Here is a 13035-nt window from a genome sequence, read left to right as displayed (position 1 = left end):
GCAAGCTACCAGTTGATGATTTCTAAGTTCACCACACCTTTTGTGTTGCATGTGTAATGTCTTCTGTCGTTGTTGTGTAGGGGGTGGAAAACGTATACACACAACACCAGCCTTTCCTCCTGGATACCCTGGACCAGCTCATCAAAGGAAAACTGAAGGACAGTATGTACCCTTACGTGGGACCCAGCACGCTCCGGGACAGGTAGGACGCTGGGATACGCACCATGTGATCAGTTACTTCACAATGTGGGACGCCTCCTCTAGTCTGGGGGACACAAGTGTCTCATGTGGTTTGCTGTGCAGTCCTGCCTGATTGTGGCAGAGGTGGCCCCCCTTCTGAGATTTGCAAAGTGAAGTCATTTTATCGAAGTCCAGGTGACAATGATTGACAACTATTTTCGCTTTTTGTTCTCAGTTCTGCGTTATTGTTGGGATTGTTTATCTCCTGGTTCTGGCCTTTCTTACAAATATACTGGTCCTTTATGCAACCACTGGGAGTACAGAGGGGGAGGAGCTTCAGGTTTTGGGGGTAAATGCGAATGTCACGAAGCTCCACACTTTATACCTGGTGTCCCCCCTACACTCGGCGAACGTGTTGTAACATCAGCACAGAAATCACATTAATGTTACATTTATGTTCAGTGGAAGAGATATTGTATTTCTCTTTTACATTTCTTTTTAATCGTGTGACAGTTGAGTTTTATATGGTGAATGCGTTACTATTGGAATGAATGGTTTGGTGTGCGGGGGCGATTGGGGACTTATGGGAGGGGCCTCAGGTTACTATTGCCTTGGTATTGTGCAGACCACCATTCTCACAGCAATTGTGCTAATCTGGGTACACACCATAAACATGCATGTAACAACACTGCGTCAGAGGTAGAATCATCCCATTGGGCATTCAGCACATCCAATGGGATGAGTCAATAACAAATGTCTGGTAACAACAGGACGGGGGGCACACTCTATACAGTGTGCATGGTATATCACTCTGATCCATATAGAGACAATATATTGCACAATAAATCTTATCGTGTGTACCCAGCTTTACTGGAGCAGGACAGATCTGCCTCACACCACCCAATCAAAGCTCTGCTTACTCTCTGCCGCTCTCTTACAGGCCTCAAGATATCATTGTGTTTATGGTTGGGGGAGTAACCTATGAAGAAGCTTTAACTGTGTATAACATGAACCGAACAACTCCTGGAGTCCGAATCGTCCTCGGCGGGACCACGATGCACAACACAAAGAGGTGAGGACCCTTCTTCCAACCCGCTTCTCTGATCCACAATAAGGCCGGTCACTGGCGTTCTACTGGATCTAGGCGGCCGATCCAGAAAGAACAAATGTGGGGCAACCGCAACTTTCTGATTGGCTAATGATGTCATATTTGTATTACTGAAGGGAATCACTCCCCAATGCTGTCTGTGTATTTGCATATGTAAATATTTAACAATGAACGTCCCTGTGATCAGTGCTGACCCTAGGCATAGGCAAACTAGGCAATCGCCAAGGGTGTTAGCAATGCCATGGGGCCAGCCCAGTTTTACAGTGGTGGATCGCGTGGAAATCGACAGATGGTACCGTCTCTGCTCTGCCCATCTCTGTACCACCAAGATGTTATAATATCGCTCTGCCCACTGCAAGAACCTGTACCGGGGAAGGACACTGACTGTGGGGGACAGAGAGATGTTTGAGGTTAGGGAAACCTGCAATCTAGTGCAGGCCATCTACTAGGGCAGCCAATATGTGGATGAAATAATTTTTTCCCCCAAAAAACATAGTGTTTTCCCTGTGCTGGGGCAGCAAGAATTGGGAAATGACATTCATTCTGGCCCTTATTCCTTAGATATAGATTTTACTGAACGGTCTTGTGTGACATCAGTGTATTGTGGTTCACCTGCTATGTCCCAGTGACCAACTATCCCCCTGCCTCCTCAGTCACCTGCTATCTCCCTGCCACCACTGCATCCCCAGTCACCCACTATGTCCCTGTCACCCCTGTCTTCTGAGTTACCCGCTATTTCCCTGTTATCTCCAATTTATCTCCTCGTACCCTTGGTAACATACCACTTCCTTGTGAGACCATGCCCTTTTTTCGAGCAAACCAATGGCATGCGCTTTATACAGTTTAGCCTATGAGGGGGCTCTGAAATATGTAATTGCTTATTAGAACATTTTTGGTTAGAGTTAGGCTGAGTGGAGGGGGATTAGGGTCAGGTTGGGGAAGGGAGGGTTAGGCTGCAGGATTCCCTCCATCAGGATGCTGGTGTCTGTATTCTGGCCGCAGGACATCTGTATGTATCCCCTACACAGGACTGTGATGTATCTCTGCAATGCATTGCTGTTATTACTCTGGTCTGGTACATTATCATACACACACCAGCAGTATTACTATATGCTGTATAGATTTATCATGGGGCCCAGACCAGGGTATTGCAGCTTATAGGAGCATCCCCTCAGGAGACAAGTGCTGCGCGTGTTACTGGGACGGGTTTTGTTAGATTTCAGAAATATCTATATCACAATTTATTAAATAAACCCATATGCATGACACCATTAAAGGAAGCGTAAAACTACTATACCCACATAAACCATTAACATTAATAGATGCAAAAAAATGTTTGTATTATTTGCTACAATGAATTAGGGTGTAGTCCAATATATTGCTGTGTGACGGCTCTGTAAGCACCTGCGCAGCTTCCTGTGTTTGGGAGTCATGCGCAGTCAGCTGTTGTTAGTGGACCGGGAGATGTCGTCCAACATTGCAGCGAGCCAACGCCTGCTGCTGTGACCAGAGGATGCCGGTCTAATGATGCCTTTGTACAGAGGTGACAAGTAGGGGTCCTAGGGGACGCATTCAGCTGTTAGTCTTAGTAGACCAGAAGATGTTCTCCTAATTGCAGATAGACAACACCTGCTGCTGTGAATCACATGATGCCGATCTAATGACGCTGTTGGTACAGAGGTGATAAGTAGGGGACACAGGTGACAAGCAGGGGTCCCAGGGGATGCAGTCAGCAGTGCCCAGGTAAGGGAAGCCAGGTGTCACAGGCTGTAGGACCGGAGCTGCAGCAAGGTGCCTCCACCAGATGATTAAGCGTTGGCTGTCTAGCACCTTTTTGATGGTCTTCCGGCATTGTCCCCTTTATCCTCGCACACCGAAGGCCGAGATCTAAAAAGTATGTATGTGTAACTATAATGTACATTAGGCATAGGCAAATACCTAAGGGATGTATTCCATGCCTAGGGACGGACTGGGCCACCTCAGGCTCCTCCCTCTCTCTCACGGCATGGGTTGCGCAGTTCCGCTGCCACCGCTATAATAGTGTCTCCCGTGGCAGAGCTGCTGAACCCGCTGCATGAAAGCCTGCGCAAACACACTGGCCACACTGGGTGTAGGGAACAAAGAGAGAAGCGCAGGGATTTCTGGGTCCCCAGAGCCTCCACCCAACCACCACACTGACCAACTGCAGCCAGCCGCCTTGGGCCGAATTGATAGAGTAGTGGTGCGCATGTTCTGGTTTCTCCATTCATCTTCCTGCCCCCGACATCCATGAAGCAGCACCTGAAGGAACCTACTAGCCTTGAGGAACCACCCATCCATAGCCAGCCAGCAACAGCAAACGCAGCAAATATATAGCAGCATAGAACATACAAGGGGGTGATGTGCAACTATTTTATAAGGGGTGCGGGTGATGAATTGTGTGTGTGTGTGTGTGTGTGTGTATATATACACATACAGCAAGGGTTGGGAGGAGCTATGTAAGGAAAGGGGTACAACATCTATCTAGGAGTAACATGTATTACACATTATGTGTGTCACTGTAATCAAAGAGCGTTATTTCCACTCCCTGGACCTAATTGAAATGAATATATTATGCAGAGCTTGGTGTTAGCTTTTTATAATATATCCTCTTTTTGAAATCTGGAGAGTGTCGATTGTGCTACTTTGTATATTTACTGATATACATGCTTGTGGGTCATCTATGCATGCATACATACATATATACATACATACACACACCCACACACCATACTGTGTGGCTTAACATGTATACAGGGCACTACAGATGGAGCTGTTCTCGGCGCAAATGAGGCGCTTGTGCACGACTGCACGTGAGACGCTTGCACACCCAATTCATGGCAATGGACGCACGAGTGTGTGAGACACTCGCGCGTTCGTGTCCGTGTCCTGTCGAATGGTGTGCCGAGGCGGGCTGACACAGCGCGCTGTCGGGATGAGTGACAGCGACCCCATCTGTACTTTGTGGTGTAATGTGAATGAAGAGCAACACTGCATAATGTAAGTAATGGACGCTTCTGTGTGAATAAGGGGCAAGATTCTGAGGCCTAATGTGTTGAATGGTATTGTTGTGTAGCTAAAGTGATTAAGGGACACTGGGGCAGATGTATTAATCTGCCTATAACGTTTGGCGAATAACGATTCCCGCTTCGCCAGCATAACGTGGAGAAGCAAGCAAACGTTATAGGCAGATGTATTAACCCCCCCCAAAGACGATAAGGAGAGCCGTTCACGCTGGGGATAACGGCTCTCCTTATCGGCTTTGGGGGGGGTTAATACATCTGCCTATAACGTTTGCCCGCTTCTCCACGTTATGCTCCTTATCATCTCTGCCGCCGCCCCGCACATGCACACTCGCTGTCCCCCCCCCCTGGCCGGCTTTCTGGGCATGCGCGAGGTCTCGCTAAAACCGCGAGATCTCCAGCGCAGCCCAAGCCAGACGCAGGGCTAGCGTTGTCCCCATAGTGGGGGATAGGACAACGCTAGCCCTGAGCTGGCGAAGCGGCCGGGGTGAATTAACGCCTTGATGGCTGTTAATACATCGCCCCGGCCGTTAATCCCTGGGGGGGATTGCAGGGAGAGCCCCGCCGAGCGTAACTCGGCGGGCTGTCACTAGCGCACGTTAGGTGCGCTAGTAATACATTAGGATAAACGTAATCCCCCCCCAGTTAACCGGCGTTAAGTGCATTTTTGCACTTAACGCTGGTTGATACATCTGCCCCACTGTCATGTAATGTGAATAAGGTTGCACTACTGCGTGGCATAATTTGAATCGGGGTTACAATTGTGTGGCCATGCCCCTTTGCAGCAAGACCACATTTCTAGTATGGGGGCGCCAATTATCTTGCTAGAACAGGGCACCAAAATGTCTAACTACAGCTCTGTGGATAAGGATTGCTATGGGTGAGGGGTGATGAGACTGCTGGCTGCGCTTTATGGGGAGAGGGATGCTGGGTCAGAGGCGGAACTAGTGGTGGTGCGAGGGGGCACCGGTCAAAATCTTGCCAAGGGCATCAAATAAGCAAGGGCTGGCTCTGTGCGTGACGTGCCTATTTTAAGATTTAGACAATAGAATATCATTGTTGGTCTCCTAATCCCATAATTATCCCCCCGGAAACCTTATTTATGTATACTATAATAGCGTGGTGGTAATGGGGTGGGCATGACGGCAACGGGAAGGAGCCATGTTTGTCTGATAATATAGTATTTTATTCTTCTGTATTTATTATTATTTTCTATCCTGCAGATATCAGATAACCACAAACTGCCTCAATAAAGAGGTTTAGTGTGAGATTAGCCTGAGCAGAAGCAGGAAGGAGGCCGATGTAGTGGATGGGAGTTGGTGAATTTGACCTGAGGCTTTCGCCCCCACACTTACAGCCCAAATACCACATTATGCATCGTCAAAACATTTCCTTTCCTGGTTTGGAACAACTTACGGAACATGTGGAATGGGCTTACTCTGCATTATTGGGTTGATACTAGGAGTAGCAGTCTGTAAGCATTTGGTTATATGCTTCCCACCCCTGATGCTAGGTAACCCTCCAGCTACATAATTATTAACGTTGATCTCTGGCCAATGGCCTTGCATCCCAATTCTCCTAGTGATGTCAAGGTGCTGCCACCAGGTGTCAGCACTGCTTCTGCTTCGAGGGAGACAACTCTCAGATTGAGGGTGAAAGGTACCAACGTTTGGAAAGAAAAATAAAGTCCCAACAAGTCCACTGTCATTTTTCAAATACAGCCTGTAATGTGACAATTAGGATCCGGTTGGTAGTTTATCTCTCTACACTTTATATCTCCCCCTGAGTGTTGAGTTTGTTTCTCAGGTGCACCTGCACAGGGAAGGGCAGGTTTGTACAGTGTTGGTGACAATACATTCCTACAGAACATATCGTCTTCCACTTATTCCGTCTCTCGTTGGCACCGCTGCCCCTGCAACAACCCATCAATCCACATTAGCGGTTTCCCGCTGACACAAAGTGCAGGAAACCTGACCCGGATTTTCCACGATGTCCCCTCCATCGTGTGTGCTAACAGTCGTGCTGGACAAACCGTCCCGTGTAACTAACGCCACCTTACAGCTGACACCGGAACCGTGTATTTTCCAAGTCTGTCATCAAGAGTGGCCAGAGTGGGGTGGGGGTGGGGTCTGGTTACATGATCTGTGTAATGGAGTCACAGCGTTTAGTGCTCGGAGGGAGCAATAGAGGAGGCTGATCCGGCGAATGGGAAAGGCAGGCTATATTAAGTGACAATGATGCCGTTACAATCTGTCATAAATAGTAAAATAATATTTCCATCTACGCAAAGTTCTTACAAGCACGTTAGATGGTTTATGATAAGCAGCCGGTCTGTCAGGTCTCCCCTCATGAGGTAATCGCATTCTGAGTGTATGGGGCAGATTCGCTTACCCGCTACCTTCCACCAGAGCCCCACCGCGCGGCTCATCTCGGTAGAAAAACGCCACTTGCATTTGCCGTCTTCACCCACAGGTGAAGACCGCCTGTTGGGACAAAAAAAAAATAGAAAAAAACCATGTCGACCTTCCCATTTTCGACCTAATGCTTGTGTCGACCTTAGCCTTGTCGACCTATTTCGTGTCAACCTTTAGTGGTTGACCTAATGTATGTCGGCCTAACGACCGTACCCCTTCTATGTACCGATTATGATTGTTGGCAGCCATTTTGTTTTTGCCAAAGTATTTTATTGATGCCAAAAGAGAAGTGATAGCCAGTTATTGAATGTATCCTTATTTTACTCAGCAAATTTCCCTTTATGGAAGTGATACTCTAGGCACCTCATCAGCCCAGGTTTAAGGATATCCAGGTGACTTGATAAGTACCTCAGTCAGGTTGATGATACGGTCAGACTGTCTCAAGCATGGATAAACTTATAACCTGGACTATTTGGGTGCTTTGAGGACCGCGTTTGGGAAACCCGAATGTAAGCTAGGTTTCGGTGTGAAATCCCGACAGTCAAAATACCGACCTATAGAATGTACAGGTGAAAAAGTCAACATGACTTTTGGTCGACAGGTCACTGTTTTTTTACCTGAATGTCGACATGGACACAGTTGGAAGTGAACCGCTTCGCTCGCGATGCTTCGGGCACACTATTTTATTCTCCCACCATGCCCCAGTAGATGGTAGGGCATGAAATACCGCCTGTCGGCACACGTCGGGTCAAAAAACAGTGAAAAAACCCATGTCGAATCATGTTGACTTTTTCACCTGTACATTCTATTTGTCGGTATTTTGACCTTGTCTGGATTTTAAATGTTGGGATTTTTTCCTTGTCGGTATTTTGACCCATTCTGGATTTTGACATTCGGGATTTTGACTGCATCCTGTAAGCTAAGGCTGTGTACACAATGGCTTCAAAATCCTGTAGTTATTGCCAATTACCAATATTAACGGCCGCCGCATAGAATCATTGTTGTGCCGAATGATACCGTCATGGTAAATCTGTTTGGCTAGTCTAAGTCCGCCTCATCTTGTGTTCTCACTACGTTAAAAATACCCCAAGGAGCCTGCACCTAGGTGACGTGTCAGGGGGTCACAAGGAGGATTGCTTCTGGGGAAGATGGCTTCCTCCCCTCCTGAGACTTTGAATTATTTACATACACCGCAGGCTCGTGTGACAGGATTTGCATGAAGAGTAGAAACGCTAAACACTCACTCACTATAGAATATCATTAACCACGGCCCGGCCGTGACTGCTGACAGGTTACTGTGCCACGGAGTTCTGGGAGCAAGCATCCTATTGTACTGGGCCATGTAACCTAAAGCCCCAAAATGGGCAAAATCTGTTACCCAGCCCCCATGTGCCTTCCCCTCCCGGACATAGGGCCTGATCGCAGGGCAACTGTGTTCTCAAAATGTACAATACCATACTGCACTGCAGGTGGCGCAGATTTAACATGTGCAGAGAGAGTTAGATTTGGGTGAGGTGTTCTCAAACTGAAATTGAAATTGCAGTGTAAAAATAAATGCAGCCAGTATTTACCCTGCAGAGAAACAAAAGAAATCATCCAAATGTAATGCTCTCTGCACATGTTCCATCTGCCCCACCTGCAGCGCAGCACCGTTTTGTCCATTAGAGAAAGATTTTGTATTTGTGATCAACTCTGAATCAGTCCCATAGATCGAAGACCATTACAAGACCAATTTATCTATGCAGACCAAATTTAGGGTGTGAATATATATACGGTTGACAGTGTCCAGATTTTTTTGGCGCCAGTTTGTAGATTTGAGCATGTGGACCAAACAAACAAAAATGGCAAGGTCTTGATATGAATAGTTTCTGTACTTCGTCTGTTATTATTCTTTTTATATTATTATTTGGAATAAATGCATGTCCAGCTTGTCTGGTTTGTTATAGGAACCTTGCACATCAGTCAGTGTCTGTTCACAATCACGATCGATCACTCCATCCACACGCTGGGCCTGGTTTAGGAGTGACGACGCTGCCTCTGATTGGTTGCAGGATGGTGAGAAGTGCGTACAAATGAGTATGCTCTCTTGCTGCGGAGAACAAGCTGTATACTTATTCCTCGCTCGTCTTGTGTACAGAACACAATGCGGCACATGGATGATTAATACCCAGCCTGCTCATTTTTCAATCTCAGCGGCCCGATTGGAATGCAGTGGAAGGGCCCTCTCCTCTGGCCCAGACGCTAGGGGGAAATCGTAGATGGCGTAGGGACATTGTTTTCCAAATTTTAGCCGTACAATTTCGGATGTATACACACACACACACACACACACACTATGACAGTCTTCAGCATCTTGTAGCTCTATGGGCCAGATACACTAAGCTTCAAAATTGATCAAATGGAGAGTGCTAAACAGCCAATCAGCTACTGCCTGTCATTTTTCAAACAGTCTGTGACATGACAGGTAGGAGCTGATTGGCTGGCTGTTTATCACTCTTCATTTTATCACTTTTGAAGCTTCGTGCATCTGGTCCTATAAATGTGGTGGAACTACAAGTCACAGCACATCCAACCATGTCTCCATTTTTTTTATTTTTTTTATATTGGACTTAAGGCAATGTTTAGCTGCTGTGCAATAACAAAATGCATCTTTACCGCCTGGCTTGGCATGCTGGGACATGTAGTCCCGGACTACAGGTTGCACAGGCGACTCTGTCTGTACTGAAGTCTTTCTAGCTTGAAATGTGTCTTAAATCAATTGGGAGCAACAAAACGACATTGGCGTGTATCAGTGTCTGTATAAGAAGGCCTGTGGTGTTATCCCTAGTCATGACATATCTGTGTGGAGTTTGTTTGTACCCCAGGTACATACAAACTCCACACAGTGCTATCGGTACTCCACTCTCCAAACACATACTGTCAGAAATAAGCGCGTGTCTCCAGGTGATAGGAAATATAGAGTGTAAGCTCCACTGAGAGACTGAAATGTCCTCTGTGAGGCGCTGCGGAATGTGCACAGCTGTGTAGTTCCCCCTCCATGTGTGAGCCTGGGACAGAAGGGCTTACTAAACGTCACACAATTTACTTTAATTAAGCCCTAATTCGTTTAATTATGTCCCCTCCAGCAGCATGAAGCAATCGCTGCTATACTGTTCATGGTAAATATTGGAAATGATTAACATTCAGGCTCCTAGGGTAGTAGATACCTGACTGGTCCACCCAGCATATGTGTCACGTTCCATAGCTGTATGTTAGTTACAGCAAAGAACCCCCTGGCTCTTAACCCCTCGCCTCCCCGCTGGCTGGGCCATATCTTAGTGTAACGGACGCCTCGATCATTGGGATTAGTGGTGAGATCCCATGAAAAACAAGAGGATTTCAGCCTTTAATATCCCAAGCTGCTCTCCTAAAGAAGCATCTAATCCCCCTGGCCTGATTGTTATTTCCAGTCCAGATTACACCATCCATCCCTGACCGGCGGCCTGATGACGCAAACTCCCCGTCACTGCTATTGATCCCTGGTGCTGTCGCTATGCGGATTTCCCACCACAGAGCGATGGGCAAGAGGGGTGATGCGTATGGCATCTCGTAGAGCGATTCAGGCACCTAACTAAGGGCAGGGGACGTGTTTGATATTTAGGGTGGGTTTCAATATCCGATCGTAAAGGAGTATTGTGTACTTCCATATTCGCGCTGTCCCCAGTGGCCACATACTCTTCCCTCAAATGGGTAAACAGGACATGGGTACTCCCATCACCTCAGCGGTGAAGTCTTGTTTGAGGTAATTGCCTCTAGATGTCAGAATGGTGGATCAAAAAGCAGAAAAAAAGAATGTATGAGGTAAATGTTGGTTGCTTAGCGGTAGAGTGCTTGGCGCAGGTTCTTGGAGGACCTAAAGTCGCTTCAATTAACAGATTGGAGTTGATTATACGACTTTATATCCTCTATAGATTGTGCCTGAGCCCAAGACTTTTGTGGCTCAGATTCTATGCCTCAGATAAGCGGAACACATTGCACATTGCTAATCACAGATTAACCGTATATGTGTTTATTCTGGCCACAAACCTGGTTTACAAACGTGGTTGGTCTACTGGTCCACCTTGGGTTTGGTTAGTTGGGCAGCAGATAACCACATAGGTAACCAGTATCCAACCAGTTGTGTCTGCAGGCTAACTTTTACCTCAGAATTCCCGTAAATGGTTGCCTGTGTGCGTCCAATTATGCTACTGATGCGCATTCCTCGGCAGCGGTACGTATGCAATATGGCTCCAGACAACCTACGTTGCCAATAACGGATCACCGCACTACAGTTTACCGTCTGTATGTTTATTTATGTGCCCCAGGGGTGGCTGGTGGAGCTGAGGCTGGAACTAAGGATGCCATAATGGCTACACCAGCACTGTTACATGTTCATAGACTAATGACATCACTAAATGACTGATTTTATAAAGCTCAGTGATCATTCCATTTATTTTGTGCCTTTCATTTTAGCTTCCTTGACGAGGTTCAAGCAGCCGGATTCCACGTGCGAGCTGCAGAAACGTTTCAGGGCACGACACGGCCGTCTGCCAGGCGATGAGACCACACAAACACACCATGCTCTTCACATCTGGCTTGCTCAGCCCACAATCTCATTGCCGGGGGTCTTTGTGTCAGGAGCCCCCATCCACCACATAAGACTAACATCTGACTCCTCTGCCCAGCACAAGAGGCTTTAAAACATTCAAACCAAGAATATCAGAGGTTTCAGCTGCCCAAACTACTAGTGGACCACTACAAAATAACGAGGGAGATGATCAAACCTTGGGAGAGTTTAAGTGGCATCCAATCAGCTCCTAACTGTCATTTTTGCAAACACATCCTGTAATGTGACAGAAGCTGATTGGTTGGCACATTATCTCTAAGCTTTGATACATACAAAGTATGCTGAAGCTGTTCGAAGACTGGTGTACGAGAGACCAGTCTTCAAGTAATACTGCTGATCAGCTACAAACAGCCCTTATTTTCTGTGGAAGTGGCATTTCGGGAATGTGGGCCGACCACGGAAGCCTAATAGACTTATATGTGTTGACCCAATCTAAATGAGTTTCCATAAAATTGAATATCATGCTATATTTGGAGACTGTGCAATTAATTATATTGTCCAATACAGAAACATCCATAGCTAAAGTGCATCTGTGTGTATACACAGTGGAGGCAGCCATTTTGTGGGAGAAAACTAGTGATTTTGTGGAGAAGCGTGGCCCCACAAAATGGCTGACATTTGTATAACAGACGTGTATGCAGCTATGTGTGATATCACTATACTACTATTTTGGATGACTGTTACTGCTCTCTATTGTACTGAATTACATTCCCTAAATATAATGCTCCCGCGTCTGATACCACCAGTCTTTGCTAAGGTCTCCTAGATACCATATTATCCTATGATACCAGTAAACCTGACCTTCACATGTAAAATGGCGCGTCTTTCTTGTACATTATACAGCTATTATTTGTTTGTCGGCTGTGCTGCTGTAAATGATGTCTTAATGTATTAAACCAATTTTAGACCAGTGATTTAGATTTGTGTGTGTTTCTTAATGTTCATCCAGTAAAGAGACATGGGATCTGGTATGTTTGCTGTAGAACAGAATGTTTACTTTTCAGCCATTTTGTCTACGTATGTGCTGGGCTTCCTAGTGCTGCCGTGGTGATGTCCTCCGGGTTTGCTCAGAAGTGCACTTGTCAATGTGAATTAAACCATGACTAGGCCACTCAGCCCAGAGTGCAGTGTACAGAGGAGCAATCCAATAGTCCATCATATATGGATGTTTTATCAGACCAGAGAGATCTGAGGTAAAAACGACAACATTTTATAGCCACTACACAGCAGAGCTCCAGTCCTGCTCTGCCTACAATGGCTGATAATAGAGGACATTAGCTTTCATATTACCTGTTGGTGAAACCAGTGCCAGATTAAGCCTTCGGGGGGCCCGGGGTACTTTAGACCGGGGGGCCCCCTTGCACTTGTCATTACTGGCCGCACACTGCATGGGAGAATATTATACTGTCAAAACACAGAGTAAAGGCAGAATAAACTTGGTCAATGGTTAACTGCAGGGTATATATATATATATATATATATATATATATATATATATATATATATATATATATATACACACACACACACACACACACCACATGAAAAGCCTGTGTTTGTCCCTCTGCCCCTTACTCTGGAGGAGACCTCACAGTCCTAGTGCTGCCTCTGATTAAAAACCCTCACATGACTAAGCTGCTGCTGCTG

General features: G+C 46.4%; 1 protein-coding gene across 1 annotated transcript in view; it reads left to right on the top strand.

Annotated features, from left to right (window-relative positions):
* The window catches only part of VPS45 (vacuolar protein sorting 45 homolog), a 30722-nt gene extending 18420 nt beyond the window's left edge, over positions 1-12302 (top strand). Inside the window, exons 13-15 of the mRNA XM_083166981.1 lie at positions 81-202; positions 1121-1252; positions 11235-12302. Coding sequence (XP_083023107.1) covers positions 81-202; positions 1121-1252; positions 11235-11322 — 342 coding nt within the window. The 3' untranslated portion in view covers positions 11323-12302. The remainder of the gene's footprint in view (positions 1-80; positions 203-1120; positions 1253-11234) is intronic.
* Positions 12303-13035: the final 733 nt, after the last annotated feature.

This window comes from Crinia signifera, chromosome 12, assembly GCF_055691185.1.
Source record: "Crinia signifera chromosome 12, ASM5569118v1, whole genome shotgun sequence".
In the NCBI taxonomy this organism is placed as follows: domain Eukaryota; kingdom Metazoa; phylum Chordata; class Amphibia; order Anura; family Myobatrachidae; genus Crinia; species Crinia signifera.
The sequence above is the reverse complement of the archived record's forward strand: the minus strand, read 5'-3'. Positions and strand labels throughout refer to the sequence as shown.